Source organism: Delphinapterus leucas, chromosome 4 (genome assembly GCF_059928025.1).
Source record: "Delphinapterus leucas isolate spDelLeu-1000000601 "Yukka" chromosome 4, BTC_Dleu_Yukka2, whole genome shotgun sequence".
NCBI classification, from domain to species: Eukaryota; Metazoa; Chordata; class Mammalia; order Artiodactyla; family Monodontidae; genus Delphinapterus; species Delphinapterus leucas.
Genome location: NC_143132.1, coordinates 138,518,729 through 138,538,212, shown reverse-complemented (window position 1 = coordinate 138,538,212; position 19,484 = coordinate 138,518,729). Strand labels below are relative to the sequence as shown.

General features: G+C 41.8%; 2 protein-coding genes across 7 annotated transcripts in view; one reads left to right on the top strand and one right to left on the bottom strand.

The window, feature by feature from the left end:
* The window catches only part of ASTE1 (asteroid structure-specific endonuclease 1), a 27,993-nt gene extending 8,771 nt beyond the window's left edge, over window positions 1–19,222 (bottom strand). For 3 of the 6 annotated variants that reach the window (XR_016393142.1, XM_022561771.3, XM_022561774.3), the window contains exons 1-3: window positions 18,926–19,221; window positions 17,958–18,129; window positions 16,491–17,813 (exon numbers count right to left, since the gene is read on the bottom strand). Coding sequence is in view for 5 of the 6 variants with exons in the window: in XM_022561771.3 (XP_022417479.1) it covers window positions 16,491–17,795 (1,305 nt within the window). In the remaining variant the exon portion in view is untranslated. The other 3 variants (XM_022561772.3, XM_022561773.3, XM_089911155.1) reach the window with 3 other exon arrangements.
* Window positions 18,802–19,484, top strand: part of NEK11 (NIMA related kinase 11) — a 112,176-nt gene continuing 111,493 nt past the window's right edge. Inside the window, exon 1 of the mRNA XM_089911156.1 lies at window positions 18,802–19,484. The gene's annotated coding sequence lies outside the window, so the exon portion shown is untranslated.

The window sequence follows — 19,484 nt, the reverse complement described above, 5'->3', positions numbered from 1 at the left end:
CAACGGGAGAAGGAATTCCTAGAGAATCAGACTTTGAAGTCTAGCGGGATTTGATTGCAGGACTTTGACAGGACTGGGGGAAACAGAGACTCTACTCTTGGAGGGCACACACAAAGTAGTGTGCACATCGGGACCTAGGGGAAGGAGCAGTGACCCCACAGGAGACTAAATCAGACCTACCTGCTAGTGTTGGATGGTCTCCTGCAGAGGTGGGGGGTGGCTGTGTCTCACCATGAGGACAAGGACACTGGCAGCAGAAGTTCTGGGAAGTACTCCTTGGCGTGAGCCCTCCCAGAGTCTGTCATCAGCCCCACCAAAGCGCCTGGGTAGGCTCCAGTGTTGGGTAGGCTCCAGTGTTGGGTCACCTCCAGCCAAACAACCAACAGGGAGGGAACCCAGCCCCACCCATCAGCAGACAAGCAGATTAAAGTTTTACTGAGCTCTTCCCACCTGAGCAACAGCCAAGCTCTACTCACCACCAGTCCCTCCCATCAGGAAACTTGCACAAGCCTCACAGATAGCCTAATCCACCAGAGGGCAGACAGCAGAAGCAAGAACTACAATCCTGCAGCCTGTGGAACAAAAACCACATTCACAGAAAGATAGACAAGATGAAAAGGCAGAGGGCTATGTACCAGATGAAGGAACAAGATAAAACCCCAGAAAAACAACTAAATGAAGTGGAGATAGGCAACCTTTCAGAAAAAGAATTCAGAATAATGATAGTGAAGATGATCCAGGACCTCGGAAAAAGAATGGAGGCAAAGATCGAGAAGATGCAAGAAATGTTTAACAAAGACCTAGAAGAATTAAAGAACAAACAAACAGAGATGAACAATACAATAAGTGAAATGAAAAACACCCTAGAAGGAATCAATAACAGAATAACTGAGGCAGAAGAACAGATAAGTGACCTAGAAGACAGAATGGTGGAATTCACTGCTGCAGAACAGAATAAAGAAAGAAGAATGAAAAGAAATGAGGACAGCCCAAGAGACTTCTGGGACAACATTAAACGCAACAACATTCATATTATAGGGGTACCAGAGGAGGAGAGAGAGAGAAAGGACCTGAGAAAATATTTGAAGAGATTATACTAGAAAACTTCCCTAACATGGGAAAGGAAATAGCCACCCAAGTCCAGGAAGTGCAGAGAGTCCCATACAGGATAAACCCAAGAAGAAACAAGCCAAGACACATAGTAATCAAATTGGCAAAAATTAAAGACAAAGAAAAATTACTGAAAGCAGCAAGGGAAAAATAACATACAAGGGAACTCCCATAAGGTTAACAGCTGATTTCTTGGCAGAAACTCTACAAGCCAGAAGGGAGTGGTATGATACACTTAAAGTGATGAAAGGGAAGAACCTACAACCAAGATTACTTTACCCAGCAAGGATCTCATTCAGATTTGATGGAGAAATCAAAAGCTTTACAAACAAGCAAAAGCTAAGAGAAATCAGCACCATCAAACCAGCTCTACAACAAATGATAAAGGAACTTCTCTCAGTGGGAAACACAAGAGGAGAAAAGGACCTACAAAAACAAACCCAAAACAATTAAGAAAATGGTAATAGGAACATACATATCAATAATTACCTTCAACGTGAATGGATTAAATGCTCCAACCAAAAGACACAGGCTCGTTGAATGGATACAAAAGCAAGACCCATATATATGCTGTCTACGAGAGACCCACTTCAGACCTAGGGACACATATAGACTGAAAGTGAGGGGATGGAAAAAGATAATCCATGCAAATGGAAATCAAAAGAAAGCTTGAGGAGCAATACTCATATCAGATAAAATAGACTTTAAAATAAAGAATGTTACAAAAGACAAGGAAGGACACTACATAATGATCAAGGGATCAATCCAAGAAGAAAATACAACAATTATAAATATATACGCACCCAACACAGGAGCACCTCAATACATAAGGCAACTGCTAACAGCTATAAAACAGGAAATAGACAGTAACACAATAACAGTGGGGGACTTTAACACCTCTCTTACACCAATGGCCAGATCATCCAAACAGAAAATTAATAAGGAAACACAAACTTTAAATGATGCAATAGACCAGATAGATTTAATTGCTATTTATAGGACATTCCATCCAAAAACAGCAGATTACACTTTCTTCTCAAGTGCACACGGAACATTCTCCAGGATAGATCACATCTTGGGTCACAAATCAAGCCTCAGCACATTTAAGAAAATTGAAATCATATCAAGCATCTTTTCTGACCACAAGGGTATGAGATTAGAAATCAATTACTGGGAAAAAAACGTAAAAAACACAAACACATGGAGGCTAAACAATAACCAACTAAATAACCAAGAGATCACTGAAGAAATCAAAGAGGAAATCAAAATGTACCTAGAGAAAACTGACAATGAAAACACGACGATCCAAAACCTATAGGATATGGCAAAAGCAGTTCTAAGAGGGAAGTTTATAGCTATACAAGCCTACCTCAAGAAACAAAAAAATCTCAAATAGACAATCTAACCTTACACCTAAAGGAACTAGAGAAAGAAGAACAAACAAAACACAAAGTTAGCAGAAGCAAAGAAATCATAAAGATCAGGGCAGAAATAAATGAAACAGAAACAAAGAAAACAATAGCAAAGATCAATAAAACTAAAAGCTGGTTCTTTGAGAAGATAAATAAAATTGATAAACCATTAACCAGGCTCATCAAGAGGGAGATGACTCAAATCAATAAAATTAGAAAAGAAAAAGGAGAAGTTACAACAGACATGACAGAACTACAAAGCATCCTAAGAGACTACTAAAAGCAACTCTATGCCAATAAAATGGACAACCTGGAAGAAATGGACAAATTTTTAGGAAGGTATAACCTTCCAAGACTGAACCAGGAAGAAACAGAAAATATGAATAGACCAATCACAAGTAATGAAATTGAAACTGTGATTAAAAATCTTCCAACAAACAGAAGGCCAGGACCAGATGGCTTCACAGGTGAATTCTATCAAACATTTAGAGAAGAGATAACACCCATCCTTCTCAAACTCTTCCAAAAATTTGCAGAGGAAGGAACACTCCCAAACTCATTCTATGAGGCCACCATCACGCTGACACCAAAACCAGACAAAGATACTACAAAAAAAGAAAATTACAGACCAATATCACTGATGAATACAGATTCAAAAATCCTCAAGAAAATACTAGGAAACAGAAACCAACAACACATTAAAAGGATCATACACCATAATCAAGTGGGATTTATCCCAGGGATGCAAGGATTCTTCAATATATGCTAATCAATCAATGTGATACACCATATTAACAAATTGAAGAAGAAAAACCATATGATCATCTCAGTAGATGCAGAAAAATCATTCAACAAAATTCAACACCCATTTATGATAAAAACTCTCCAGAGAGTGGGCATAGAGGGAACCTACCTCAACATAATAAAGGCCATATATGACAAACCCACAGCAAACATCATTCTCAATGGTGAAAACCTGAAAGCATTTCGTCTAAGATCAGGAACAAGACAAAGATGTCCACTCTCACCACTATTATTCAACATAGTTTTGGAAGTCCTAGCCACGGAAGTAAGAGAAGAAAAAGAAATAAAAGGAATATAAATTGGAAAAGAAGAAGTAAAACTGTCACTGTTTGCAGATGACATGATACTATACATAGAGAATCCTAAAGATGCCACCAAAAAACTACTAGAGCTAATCAATGAATTTGGTAAAGTTGCAGGACACAAAATTAATGCACAGACATCTCTTGCATTCCTATACACTAATGATGAAAAATCTGAGAGAGAAATTAAGGAAACACTCCCATTTACGACTGCAACAAAAAGAATAAAATACCTAAGAATAAACCTACCTAGGGAAACAAAAGACCTGTATGCAGAAAACTATAAGACACTGATGAAAGAAATTAAAGATGATACAAACAGATGGAGAGATATACCATGTTCTTAGATTGGAAGAATCAATATTGTGAAAATGACTCTACTACCCAAAGCAATCTACAGATTCAATGCAATTCCTATCAAATTACCAACGGCATTTTTTACAGAACTAGAACAAAAAATCTTAAAAGTTGTATGGAGACATAAAAGACCCTGAATAGTCAAAGCAGTCTTGAGGGAAAAAAAAGGAGCTGGAGGAATCAGACTCCCTGACTTCAGACTATACTACAAAGCTACAGTTATCAAGACAATATGGTACTGAAACAGAAACAGAAATACAGATCAATGGAACAGGATAGAAAGCCCAGAGATAAACCCATGCACCTATGGTCAACTAATCTATGACAAAGGAGGCAAGGATATACAATGGAGAGAAGACAGTCTCTTCAATAAGTGGTGCTGGGAAAACTGGAAAGTTACATGTAAAAGAATGAAATTAGAACTCTTCTAACACCATACACAAAAATAAACTCAAAATGGATTAGAGACCTAAATGTAAGACCGGACATTATAAAACTCTCAGAGGAAAACATAGGAAGAACACCCTTTGACACAAATCACAGCAAGATCTTTTTTGATCCACCTCCTAGAGTAATGGAAATAAAAACAAACAAATGGGACCTAATGAAACTTAAAAGTTTTTGCACAGCAAAGGAAACCATAAACAAGATGAAAAGACAACACTCACCTCAGAATGGAAGAAAATATTTGCAAACGAATCAACGGACAAAGGGTTAATCTACAAAATGTATAAACAGCTCATGCAGCTCAATATTAAAAAAACAAACAACCCAATCCAAAAATGGGCAGAAGACCTAAATAGACATTTCTCCAAAGAAGACATACAGATGGCCAAGAAGCACATGAAAAGCTGCTCAACATCACTAAGTATTAGAGAAATGCAAATCAAAACTACAATGAGGAGGGACTTCCGGGAAGATGGTGGAAGAGTAAGACGTGGAGATCACCTTCCTCCCCACAGATACACCAGAAATACATCTACACATGGAACAACTCCTACACAACACCTACTGAACGCTGGCAGAAGACCTCAGACCTCCCAAAAGGCAAGAAACCCCCCCCACGTACCTGGGTAGGGCAAAAGAAAAACGAATAAACAGACAAAAGGATAGGGATGGGACCTGCACCAGTGGGAGAGAGCTGTGAAGGAGGAAAGGTTTCCACACACTAGGAAGCCCCTTCGCGGGCGGAGACTGCAGGTGGCGGAGGGGGAAGCTTCGGAGCCGCGGAGGAGAGAGCAGCAACAGGGGTGCGGAGGGCAAAGCGGGGAGATTCCCGCACAGAGGATCGGTGCCGACTGGCACTCACCAGCCCGAGAGGCTTGTCTGCTCCCCCGCCGGAGCGGGCGGGGCTGGGAGCTGAGGCTCGGGATTTGGTCGGCAGGGAGAGAACTGGGGTTGGCGGCGTGCACACAGCCTGCAGGGGGTTAGTGCGCCACAACTGGCTGGGAGGGAGTCCGGGGAAAAGTCTGGACCTGCTGAAAAGGCAAGAGACTTTTTCTTCCCTCTTTGTTTCCTGGTGCGCGAGGAGAGGGGATTAAGAACGCTTCTTAAAGGAGATCCAGAGACGGGCGCGAGCCACGGCTAAAAGCGTGGACACCAGAGACAGACAGACATGAGACGTTAGGGCTGCTGCTGCCGCCACCAAGAAGCCAGTGTGCAAGCACAGGTCACTATCCACACCCACCTTCCGGGGAGCCTGTGCAGCCCGCCACTGCCAGGGTCCTGTGATCCAGGGACAACTCCTGCAGGAGAACGCACGGCGCGTCTCAGGCTGGTACAACGTCATGCCGGCCTCTGCCGCCGCAGGCTCGCCCTGCACTCTGTGACCCTCCCTACACCCGGCCTGAGTGAGCCAGAGCCCCCGAATCAGCGGCCCCTTTAACCCCGTCCTGTCTGAGCAAAGAACAGACGCCCTCCGGGGACCTACACACACAGGCGGGGCCAAATCCAAAGCTGAGCCCCTGGGAGCTGTGAGAACAAAGAAGAGAAAGGGAAATCTCTCCCAGCAGCCTCAGAAGCAGCAGATTAAAGGTCCACAATCAACTTGATGTACCCTGCATCTGTGGAATACATGAATAGACAACGAATCATCCCAAATTAAGGAGGTGGACTTTGAGAGCAAGATCTATTATTTTTTCCCCTTCTCTTTTTGTGAGTGTGTATGTGTATGCTTCTGTGTGAGATATTGTCTGTATAGCTTTGCTTCCACCGTTACTCCGAGGGTTCGATCCATCCGTTGTTTTTGTTTTTTTTTAACTTTTTTCTTAATAATTACTTTTTAATTTAATCACTTTATTTTACTTTATCTTCATTCTTTCTTTCCTTCCTTCCCTCCTTTAGACAACAAATCATCCCAAATTGAGGAGGTGGACTTTGAGAGCAAGATTTATGATTTTTTCCCCTTTTCCTCTTTTTGTGAGTGTGTATGTGTATGCTTCTGTGTGAGATTTTGTCTGTATAGCTTTTCTTCCACCATTTGTTCCATCCGTTTTTTTGTTTTTTCTTTCCTCTTAATAATTATTTATTTTAATAACTTTATTATATCTTATCTTACTTTATTTTACTTTATCTTCTTTCTTTTTTTCCCTTCCTTCCCTCCTTCCTCCCTCCCTCCCTTTCTTTCTTCTTCTTCTTCCTCCTCCCCCTCCTCTCCCCCCCTTCTCCTTCTTCTTCTTCTACTACTAATTCTTTCATTCTACCTTTTCTCCCTTTTCTTCTGAGCCGTGTGGATGAAAGCCTCTTGGTGCTGCAGCCAGGAGTTAGTGCTGGGCCTCTGAGGTGGGAGAGCCAAGTTCAGGACACTGGTCCACAACAGACCTCCCAAATGCACATAATATCAAATGGCGAAAATTTCCCAGAGATCTCCATCTCAACACCAGCACCCAGCTTCACTCAACGACCAGCAAGCTACAGTGCTGTACATCCTATGCCAAACAACTAGCAAGACAAGAACACAACCACACCCATTGGCAGAGAAGCTTCCCAAAATCATAATAAGTCGACGCCCCAAAACACACCACCAGACGTGGACCTGCCAACCAGAAAGACAAGATCCAGCCTCATCCACCAGAACACCGGCACTAGTCCCCTCCACCAGGAAGGCTACACAACCCACTGAACCAACCTTAGCCACTGGGGACAGACACCAAAAACAACAGGAACGACGAACCTGCAGCCTGCAAAAAGGAGACCCCAAACACAGTAATATAAGCAAAATGAGAAGACAGAAAAACAAACTGCAGATGAAGGAGCAAGATAAAAACCCACCAGACCTAACAAATGAAGAGGAAATAGGCAGTCTACCTGAAAAAGAAGTCAGAATAATGATAGTAAAGATCATCCAAAATCTTGGAAATAGAATAGACAAAATGCAAGAAACATTTAACAAGGACCTAGTAAAGATGAAACAAACACAATGAACAATACAATAAATGAAATGAAAAATACTCTAGATGGGATCAATAGCAGAATTACTGAAACAGAAGAACGGATAAGTAACCTGGAAGATGAAACAGTGGAAATAACTACTGCAGAGCAGAATAAAGAAAAAAGAATGAAAAGAACTGAGGACAGTCTCAGAGACCCCTGGGACAACATTAAACGCACCAAGATTCGAATTATAGGGGTTCCAGAAGAAGAAGAGAAAAAGAAAGGGACTGAGAAAATATTTGAAGAGATTATAGTTGAAATCTTCCCTAATATGGGAAAGGAAATAGTTAATCAAGTCCAGGAAGCACAGAGTCCCATACAGGATAAATCCAAGGAAAAATATGCCAAGAAACATATTAATCAAACTGTCAAAAATTAAATACAAAGAAAACATTAAAAGCAGCAAGGGAAAAACAACAAATAACACACAAGGGAATCCCCATAAGGTTAACAGCTGATCTTTCAGCAGAAACTCTGCAAGCCAGAAGGGAGTGGCAGGACATATTGAAAGTGATGAAGGAGAGAAGCCTGCAACCAAGATTACTCTACCCAGCAAGGATCTCATTCAGATTTGATGGAGCAATTAAAACCATTACAGACAAGCAAAAGCTGAGAGTTCAGCACCACCAAACCAGCTCTACAACAACTGCTAAAGGAACTTCTCTAGGCAAGAAGCACAAGAGAAGGAAAAGACCTACAATAACGAACACAAAACAAGTAAGAAAATGGGAATAGGAACATACATATTGATAATTACCTTAAATGTAAATGGACTAAGTGCTCCCACCAAAAGACACAGATTGGCTGAATGGATACAAAAACAAGACCCATATATTTGCTGTCTACAAGAGACCCACTTCAGACCTAGAGACACATACAGACTGAAAGTAAGGGGATGAAAAAGATATTTCATGCAAATGGAAACCAAAAGAAAGCTGGAGTAGCAATTCTCATATCAGACAAAATAGACTTTAAAATAAAGAGTATTAGAAGGGACAGAGAAGGACACTACATAATGATCAAGGGATCAATCCAAGAAGAAGATAAAACAATTGTAAATATTTATGCACTCAACATAGGAGCACCTCAATACATAAGGCAAATACTAACAGCCATAAAAGGGGAAATCGACAGTAACACATTCATAGTAGGGGACTTTAACACCCCACTTTCACCAATGGACAGATCATCCAAAATGAAAATCAATAAGGAAACACAAGCTTTAAATGATATATTAAACAAGATGGACTTAATTGATATATATAGGACATTCCATGCAAAAACAGCAGAATACACATTTTTCTCTAGTGTTCATGGAACATTCTCCAGGATAGATCATATCTTGGGTCACAAATCAAGCCTTGGTAAATTTAAGAAAATTGAAATTGTATCAAGTATCTTTTCAGACCACAACGCTATGAGACTAGATATCAATTACAGGAAAAGATCTGTAAAAAATACCAACACATGGAGACTAAACAATCACTACTTAATAACGAAGTGATCTCTGAAGAAATCAAAGAGAAAATTAAAAAATACCTAGAAACAAATGACAATGGAGAAACGACGACCCAAAATCTATGGGATGCAGCAAAAGCAGTTCTAAGAGGGAAGTTTATAGCAGTACAATCCTACCTTAAGAAACAGGAAACATCTCCAATAAACAACCTAACCTTGCACCTAAAGCAATAAGAGAAAGAAGAACAAAAAAACCCCAAAGTTAGCAGAAGGAAAGAAATCATAAAAATCAGATCAGAAATAAATGAAAAAGAAATGAAGGAAACAATAGCAAAGATCAATAAAACTAAAAGCTGGTTCTTTGAGAAGATAAACAAAATTGATAAACCATTAGTCAGACTCATCAAGAAAAAAAGGGAGAAGACTCAAATCAATAGAATTAGAAATGAAAAAGGAGAACAACTGACATTGCAGAAATACAAAAGATCATGAGACATTACTACAAGCAACTCTATGCCAATAAAATGGAAAACCTGGAAGAAATGGACAAATTCTTAGAAAGGCACAACCTGACAAGAATGTATCAGGAAGAAATAGAAAATATGAACAGACCAATCACAAGCCCTGAAATTGAAACTGTGATTAAAAATCTTCCAACAAACAAAAGCCCAGGACCAGATGGCTTCACAGGCGAATTCTATCAAACATTTAGAGAAGAGCTAACACCTATCCTTCTCAAACTCTTCCAAAATACAGCAGAGGGAAGAACACTCCCAAACTCATTCTATGAGGCCACCATCACCCTGATACCAAAACCAGACAAAGATGTCACAAAGAAAAAAAACTACAGGCCAATATCACTGATGAACATAGATGCAAAAATCCTCAACAAAATACTAGCAAACAGAATCCAACAGCACATTAAAAGGATCATACACCATGATCAAGTGGGGTTTATTCCAGGAATGCAAGGATTCTTCAATATATGCAAATCAATGAACGTGATACACCATATTAACAAATTGAAGGAGAAAAACTATATGATCATCTCAACAGATGCAGAGAAAGCTTTTGACAAAATTCAACACCCATTTATGATAAAAACCCTGCAGAAAGCAGGCATAGAGGGAACTTTCCTCAACATAATAAAGGCCATATATCACAAACCCACAGCCAACATCGTCCTCAATGGTGAAAAACTGAAAGCATTTCCACTAAGATCAGGAACAAGACAAGGTTGCCCACTCTCACCACTCTTATTCAACATAGTTTTGGAAGTTTTAGCCACAGCAATCAGAGAAGAAAAGGAAATAAAAGGAGTCCAAATCAGAAAAGAAGAAGTAAAGCTGTCACTATTTGCAGATGACATGATACTATACATAGAGAATCCTAAAGATGCTACCAGAAAACTACTAGAGCTAATCAATGAATTTGGTAAAGTAGCAGGATACAAAATTAATGCACAGAAATCTCTGGCATTCCTAAACACTAATGATGAAAAATCTGAAAGTGAAATCAAGAAAACACTCCCATTTACCACTGCAACAAAAAGAATAAAATATCTAGGAATAAACCTACCTAAGGAGACAAAAGACTTGTAGCAGAAAATTATAAGACACTGATGAAAGAAATTAAAGATGATACAAATAGATGGAGAGGTATACCATGTTCTTGGATTGGAAGAATCAACACTGTGAAAATGACTCTACTACCCATAGCAATCTACAGATTCAGTGCAATCCCTATCAAACTACCACTGGCATTTTTCACAGAACTAGAACAAAAAATTTCACAATTTGTATGGAAACACAAAAGACCCTGAATAGCCAAAGCAATCTTGAGAACAAAAAACGGAGCTGGAGGAATCAGGCTTCCTGACTTCAGACTATACTACAAAGCTACAGTAATCAAGACAGTACGGTACTGGCACAAAAACAGAAATATAGATCAATGGAACAGGATAGAAAGCCCAGAGATAAACCCACATACATATGGTCACCTTATCTGTGATAAAGGAGGCAGGAATGTACAGTGGAGAAAGGACAACCTCTTCAATAAGTGGTGCTGGGAAAACTGGACAGCTACATGGAAAAGTGAGATTAGATCACTCCCTAACACCATACACAAAAATAAGCTCAAAATGAATTAAAGAACTAAATGTAAAGCCAGAAACTATCAAACTCTTAGAGGAAAACATAGGCAGGACACTCTATGGCATAAATCACAGCAAGGTCCTTTTTGACCCACCTCCTAGAGAAATGGAAATAAAAACAAAAAGAAACAAATGGGACCCAATGAAACGTCAAAGCTTTTGCACAGCAAAGGAAACCATAAACAAGACCAAAAGACAACCCTCAGAATGGGAGAAAATATCTGCAAATGAAGCAACTGACAAAGGATTAATCTCCAAAATTTGTAAGCAGCACATGCAGCTTAATAACAAAAAACCAAAAGGCCTAAATAGACATTTCTCCAAAGAAGATATACAGACTGCCAACAAACACATGAAAGAATGCTCAACATCACTAATCATTAGAGAAATGCAAATCAAAACTACAATGAGATATCATCTCACACCAGTCAGAATGGCCATCATCAAAAAATCTAAAAACAATAAATGCTGGAGCGGGTGTGGAGAAAAGGGAACCCTCTTGCACTGTTGGTGGGAATGTAAATTGATACAGCCACTGTGGAGAACAGTATGGAGGTTCCTTAAAAAACTACAAATAGAACTACCATATGACCCAGCAATCCCACTACTGGGCATATACCCTGAGAAAACCATAATTCAAAAAGAGTCATGTACCAAAATGTTCATTGCAGCTCTATTTACAATAGCTCGGAGATGGAAACAACCTAAGTGTCCATCATCGGATGAATGGATAAAGAACATGTAGCACATATATACAGTGGAATATTACTCAGCCATAAAAAGAAATGAAATTGAGCTATTTGTAGTGAGGTTGATGGACCTAGAGTCTGTCATACAGAGTGAAGTAAGTCAGAAAGAGAGAGACAAATACTGTATGCTAACACATATATATGGAATTTAAGGGAAAAAAATGTCATGAAGAACCTAGGGGTAAAACAGGAATAAAGACACAGAGCTACTAGAGAATGGACTTGAGGATATGGGGAGGCGGAATGGTAAGCTGTGACGAAGTGAGAGAGAGGCATGGACGTATGTACACTACCAAACGTATGGTAGATAGCTAGTGGGAAGCAGCTGCATAGCACAGGGAGATCAGCTCGGTGCTTTGTGACCGCCTGGAGGGGTGGGATAGGGAGGGTGGGAGGGAGGGAGACGCAAGCGGGAAGAGATATGGGAACATATGTATATATAGAACTGATTCATTTTGTTGTGAAGCAGAAACTAACACACCATTGTAAAGCAATTATACTCCAATAAAGATGTTAAAAAAAAGCAAAAACGAAAAAAACAAAAAACTACAATGAGGTATCACCTCACACCAGTTAGAATGGGCATCACCAGAAAATCTACAAACAACAAGTGCTGGAGAGGGTGTGGAGAAAAGGGAACTCCGTTGCACTGTTGGTGGGATGTAAATTGATACTGTCACTATGGAGAACAGTATGGAGGTTCCTTAAAAAAGTAAAAATAGAATTACCATATGACCCAGGAACCCCACTACTGCGCATATATCCAGAGAAAACCATAATTCAAAAAGACACATGCACCCCAATGTTCACTTTAGCACTATTTACAATAGCCAGGTCATGGAAGCAACCTAAATGCCCATCAACAGATGAATGGATAAAGAAGATGTGGTATATATATACTATGGAATATTACTCAGCCATAAAACCAAACGAAATTGGGTCATCTGTAGAGATGTGGATGAATCTAGAGACTGTCATACAGAGTGAAGTAAGTCAGAAAGAGAAAAACAAATATCGTATATTAACGCATATATGTGGAACCCAGGAAAATGGTACAGAAGAACTGGTTTGCAGGGCAGAAATTGAGACACAGATGTAGAGAACGTATGGACACCAAGTGGGGAAAGTGGTCGGGGGGTGGTGGTGGTGGTGTTATGTATTGGGCAATTGGGATTGACATATATACACTAATATGTATAAAATGGATAACTAATAAGAACCTGCCGTATAAAAAAATAAATAAAATAAAATTCAAAAAAAGAATAAAGCTAACAAAAATCTGTTTAAATAATAAAAAAAAATAACAGCTAAAATTTTTTAAAAGGATAGAAGATTCCAAGTAAGGGCAAGGGTATAAAGTAAGAAGAACTCTCATAAACTGCTAGTTGGAATATTTATTGGTTAAAAACCACTGTGCACTTGGCAATGTGTCTTCTAAGCTGAACATGTGTGTCTTATGTCCCAGCAACTCCACTCCTAGTTATATGTGCAACAGAAATGTGACCGTATTTTTACTAAATGCTGTGCACTCGGATGTTCATAGCACTATTCATAATAGCCCAAAGTGCAAACTGCACAAATGCCCATCAGCTATAAAATCAACAATCAATTGTGGTACAGTCCCACAAGGTAAAAATACACAACAATGAGAAATGAAAGATCTACAACTATGCACAGTGATATGAATGAATCTCATTAACACCATGTTGAATAAAAGAAGCCAGACGATTTATAAAGTGTAAAAACAAAGTATTCAAGGTTGTTAGAGATCAGAATAGTGAGTACAAGGGGTAAGGGAGGGAGTGACTGTAACCACACTGGGGAAAGCAGGGGTGCTGATAATGAATCTTCATCTGGGTGCCCTTTACATGGAACTGCTGAGCTGGTTCGAACGCATCAAGGTGTAAATTATCTGTGCACACACTGAGGGAAGGATGAAGGGCAGAGAGGCAAAGGAAATGTTTAGGGCTGATGGATATATTCATTATCTTAACTGTAGAATGGATTCATGGATGTAAATGTACGTCAAAACTCATCAGAGTATGCACATTAAAGACACTTCTCAATAAAGCCATAAAAAAAGTAAAAAAAAAAAGCCCTCCAACATAGCACCATTTATGTTGTGAGGAGAAATGTAATTTCAGCAAAACCTCCTTCAGAATGTTGCTGTTGGAGGGTGGAGGCAATGAGAAGTGCCCACCAAACTGAGAAGGCATCCTGAGACTGAAAAACGAGGCAGGCGGCTCCATGTAGTCATTGGATCAGTTTATCAGCGGGTAACGTAGTCAGGGTGGGATCGGGATCTGGTGGACAACGATTAATCGGAAGCATGTGCAACTGCGCTGCGCACGGCTGCGGGGCCACTGGGACAATTTATAGTTAACCTTTGGTGGGGGGGTGTTTGGAAACAGGGCGTGCATTCCTAAGTCAAGATTCATGAATGGGTAGCTAGCCGGTCTCAGGGGCTCAGTGAGTACGTCAGAAAAGGTTTTCATTGTTTGGGGACTAAGAGCATAGAGGCCACCTGGTCCTAATGATTATTAAACAGTCTCTATTAACCACAAAGCCCTTGATGCAGAGGAGTGACTGATGGCACAGTACAGTCCTGGGTAGGGTCAGTGAAAGGATAGGAAGAGCTGTAAGGGCTCGGGACAGCGTCAGTTGTGCTAACAGCCACACCGTTGCTAATTTCAATTTTTCTGGTGTGGGTAAAGTTTTAATAAATTCCTTGTTTGGAATTTGACCTATGCTCAACTCTCCAGTTCTTTAAACCTGGAAACATGATAAAGTAAAGTCATGCTACTTAGCATAAGAATGCCTCTTGTAAAACTGTATCTAGACTTACACAATAAATGAACTGTACAAACCAGATGGGGACGCCCTATCTTGGGGCTTCCCTGAGTGCAGTGACTTGTAATCAGGCATGTCCCTTGCAGGGACCTCAGAAGCTATGTCTATGGAATTGTTACAAGAAAGATTAGATCCCGTGGGGAAGGAGGCCAGTGGGACTTTTTCCTTCTTTAACTGAGATATAATTTCCATGTCATAAAATTCACCCTTTTAAAGTAGTTTTAGTTTCTTTATAAGCCTGTGCAACCATCTCTAATTCCAGAACATTTCATCACCCCAGAAAGAAACCCTGTTCCTAATAGCAGTCATTCCCCATTGCCAAGGGGGCTCCTGGACCCAATGATGTGAATCTTGTTCCTCCTGCCTGAGCTGTCACCAATGGGGAGGCTAAAAGGGCTAGTTCCTAGTCACCTGTGTGGGCATTCTGGGCTACATAACTCTTGGCTGGGGTCGCTGTCCTGTCAACTGTAAGATGTTTAGCAACATACATGGCTTCTCCTGACTATATGCCAGTAGCAACAACAGCCACCCCTCCCCAAGTATTGCCAATCAAAAGTGTCTCCAGACACTGCCAAGTGCCTCCTGGGTGGCAAAATCACCCCCAGGAGAATCAGTGCTGTAGACCGTTGGGAGGACTCCCGCTCCTGATTCAAAGCTTCACGGATGCTGTTATGCGGCCCTATATCCCGGAGCAGACTGGCACCCTGAGTAGCCTGAGAGAGTCTCCTGAGTCTGAATATTGAGTTGAATCCAAAACCCCCCCGGGACTTCCCTGGTGGCGCAGTGGTTAAGAATCTGCCTGCCAATGCAGGGGACACAGGTTCAATCCCTGGTCCGGGAAGATCCCACATGACACAGAGCAACTAAGCCCGTGCGCCACAACTACTGAGCCCGCGTGCCACAACTACTGAGCGGGCGCAGCACAACTACTGAAGCCCGCGTGCCTAAAGCCCATGCTGTGCAACAAGAGAAGCCACTGCAATGAGAAGCCCATGCACTGCAGTGAAGAGTAGCCCCCGCTCGCTGCAACTAGAGAAAGCCTGTGTGCAGCAACAAAGATGCAACGTAGCCAAAAATAAATAAATTTAAAAACAAAAACAAAAAAACCCCAATAACCATTGCAATTGGAATTGAGTTTATCTGCATTTAATTTGTAAATTTAATTGTGTTTCCATAAGCAGCTTCACATCTATTTGTAATTTTTAATATATTTATGTAATATTATTAAAAAAACTAAGTAAACACTGGGATCCATGAGAATTTCTTTTACCTTGAAAAGGGGGTTGGTCTGTTACTCAGGTTTAATCAACACTGAGTTAGGCTAAGAGTCAAGTTTTCAGTATCAAACTAAGCAAATCAACATGATGCCATAAATCTCAAGTCTAAAAAAGAGTCCCCATCAATAAAAATGAAAAATTAGTCCTAAGCATCAGTATTAATCCTGTTAATTGCAATCCAATGCAGTCTGAGATGTTAGTTGTGCCTTTGATCAAGGACTAAAGGCAAGCTTTCTTTTTTCTGTAGCTCAGAATTTTTTCCCCTTTCCTTTATTTTTAGTCACTAACCCCATTCTACTGATAGCTAGTTAACAACAAGAGTAGTAGTAATAACCGCAAAGATTAACACATGCTACTGAAGTACAGTGGAAATGGCAGATTTGGAGCTAGAAGATGTAGGTTTGAGTCGTAGCACGTATAATTCCCTGGCTAAGGATTTAGCTGAGTCTTAGTTTTCTCAGCTATGAAATAGGGGCAATATAGCAACCAACCTCAGTTTGTTATGTTAAGAGAGATAATACACATGAAAGCACTTTGTAACCTGTAAAATGCTTTACAGAAATTGCAGTGGTATTACAAATACTTACCTCAGTCAATTTGCTTAAGTCAGAATGATCCTTGGGCAGTTCTACTGCACCAACAATTGATGTTTTGATATTTTTATTAATCCTTTCCACTTCGCTGAAAGCTGGCGGCTGAGGAGGCAGCGCATCCCAGGCCACATTTCCCGGATGTGGAGGAGTATTCACAAGGAGCCCATAGATGACTTGCCGGATGGGCAGAGAGATTCTGTGGGCGTTTGGTCGCTGCATGTTTTCCACCTGTGTGTGGAGAATGGTCCGTCTCAGCACCAGAGCATCGCTGATGAAAGGGGACAGCTGGCCTCTCGCCAAGGCCGCGAGCACCCAAGGCGGTAAACCCGGATTCCAGGTGTCTGGGCAGGCGTAAGCACCATGCTGGAAGAAGTCCTGCAGCCTCCCCTGGGACTGCAGGTACTCCCCCATGGAGCCACAGAGAAGCTTCTTCACGGTTCCTCGACTCTTTCTGGGGAGATGTTTCAGAACGTTGTCTAATGCTTCGGTAGGGTCAGCAAAACGAGACAACCAATTCAGAAGTCCCAACACCCGGTGGTGTCTCCTCCCCTTAGAACTGGGAGTCCCAAGAGGAAGACATACTTTACTTAAGAACGTCTCCACGACAGGCAGATTAACGTGGTCATTTCCACACAGCACCGCGAAGAGAGGCAGCAGAACTTTGTTCATATTGCCGAAGTGACAGCAGAGTGCATCAAGGGAAAAGCACTTGGCAGGGATATAGCAGTCTCGTGTGCCCTTGATAGTGTTCATGTTTCTCCACTGAAAGCTATTCAATGGGCAAAACCCACTTTTCAGGTCAAAAATGCAAAAGTCACTATCAGACGATAACACGGGGCAATTCCAGTGATTAGCAAGGGTCATAATGTCCCGATCTGCTTCCGAAAAGCACTGGACAAAACGTACCCGCAGCTTGATCAGAACCTGTATGAATACTTCCCGTATGAGTAAGGGACACACATAACCACCCCCGCCAACAGAAAGGGAATGGGCCATCTGGATCTTCTCCCTAGCTCGATCCTTTAAAGTGTTAAGCTTTTTATCTGAAATGTCACATCCTCCATCTAAAACAACATATGGGCAGATTTTACAAGCAAAAAGTGATTCAAAGAATTTTTCTACAACATCTGTAAAAGAATCATAGTCCCCTCCATACCGGAGCTCCAAGTTTGAACTGAAGCAAAGCCGGTGGAAGAGGGCATAGCCGTCAATGATAATTTTTGTGTCTCGCAATTTCAAATCTGTGAAGAACTCATTAATATGATCTTCCACAAAACTCATTAGTCCTCGGATACCCATGACTGTCTGAAGAATTGCCTGTTTAAAACAAGAGAACACACTTTTAATTGATGTTGCTTATGGGGGACCAAGCTACTGTTTCTAGCACCATCAAATCAACAGCAAATGTTGTGAAGAGCTCTTTAAATAGAACACATTAGGTGTCAATATCTTAGTCCTTACCTAGATTCTCAGGCAATACCACCTAGCTGAGTGCTTTTTCATTCTCTCTCGCTTTCCCCATATGTTACAAGGCACAAACTCAATGGCTTCATGGAGTCTGCTCTTTGGACAGGGACGGAGGCTGCTGACGTACAGAACTTCTGCAGACTTTGATACTGAGACAGTCACCATCCTACAACACAGAATATTTGTTTTGTGGGGTCAGCGTAAAAGATCCTAAGCTATAAAAATGATAACCTCAATAACATAATTAATAGATCAGAAAGCATTAGGCTTCAGTTAACTAAAGTGTGTCGGGTCAATGATATGGATCCAGTTTTTCTATTTTGATTATCAGAGTCTGGGAATTTCTTTGAGGCCTTGGCTTATGGGCCCGTCTTAATTAGCACAGCTCCGAGTTTCAAGCCTGGAGGAACTTAACTCTCCAGTTTCACGCTAACCAGAGGCTCTTCTCATCTGTCTTGGCATATATGTCCCAGGAACTGAAGATATCCTTCCCCAACTGGCTAAGTCACAGGATAATTATTACTGGTTTCTCCTTTGGCCTCAGGCTCCAATATGGCTCAGCATGGCACAGTTACTGATCCTGTCTTTATTTAAAATCGTGAGGTTTTGTCAAGCATGTATTTTTTTTGCATTAGTTTTGATTTTTTTTAAAGATATTGTGTTAAAATTTATTTATCTTGATCACAGAGTTTTTGGGCTTCCCCTTGCATTTAGCGCCCAACTCACTTCACCCTAGGCTTGGCCCTGTCTCAGAACCTTACCCTGTAGAGTACCTACTTCTCTCAAGTCTGTCTTGTACAGCAAATGTGAGCAGAGACCGCGTCAACTCAGCCGAAGCTAGTTACAGAAGATGTTCAACAAATGCGCGCTAGACAGGAGGAAGGCGCGCAAAACGTTTGCTCCAAGTCCTGAAATACAGGCCTTCAAACCGCGCCCCCCGGGCCCGCAGCGGCAGCGCCCACCTGCTCCGTCCTCCCAGAAGACCAGCCTCTCCACCACAAGCCAGCAGGAGCCGGGGGAGACCAGGACCTCCCGGCACGTGAGCCCGACCTCCCGAGCGGAGCCGGAAGTCTCCGCGTATGACGTCACGGGGAGCCCGATTCCAGGAAGCTAGCGGCGCCGACTTCGCGGAGAGGTGAGGTGCCCCCGGGCCTGGCGCGAGGTCGCCCAGGAAGGCTGGAAAGCACGCTCCGAATGGCTGCTCTTAGGTTAGGGCAGCGAGGCCTGCTGGGCCGGCCTCCTTTTCCCCGCCCACCTTGGTCGGCGTACACTTCCGCCTCCGTGACCCGCTAAGGGCCACCTCCCCGACTTCCCGGCGTGCCCCGCGCCGTCTCCCTGGCAACGGCGCCCAGCGGCCGCGCTCGACTTCCCGGCACGCCCCGCGCCGTCTCCCTGGCAACCTACGTCCCGAGTTTCGCTGGCGCCGCTCCAAGAATGGGAGGCTGCTCTTCCGGCGTCCGGGTTACTGGCTGGCCCTTGGGCGCGCGCGGCGCTACCACCCCTCGGCCTTCACCCGAAAAG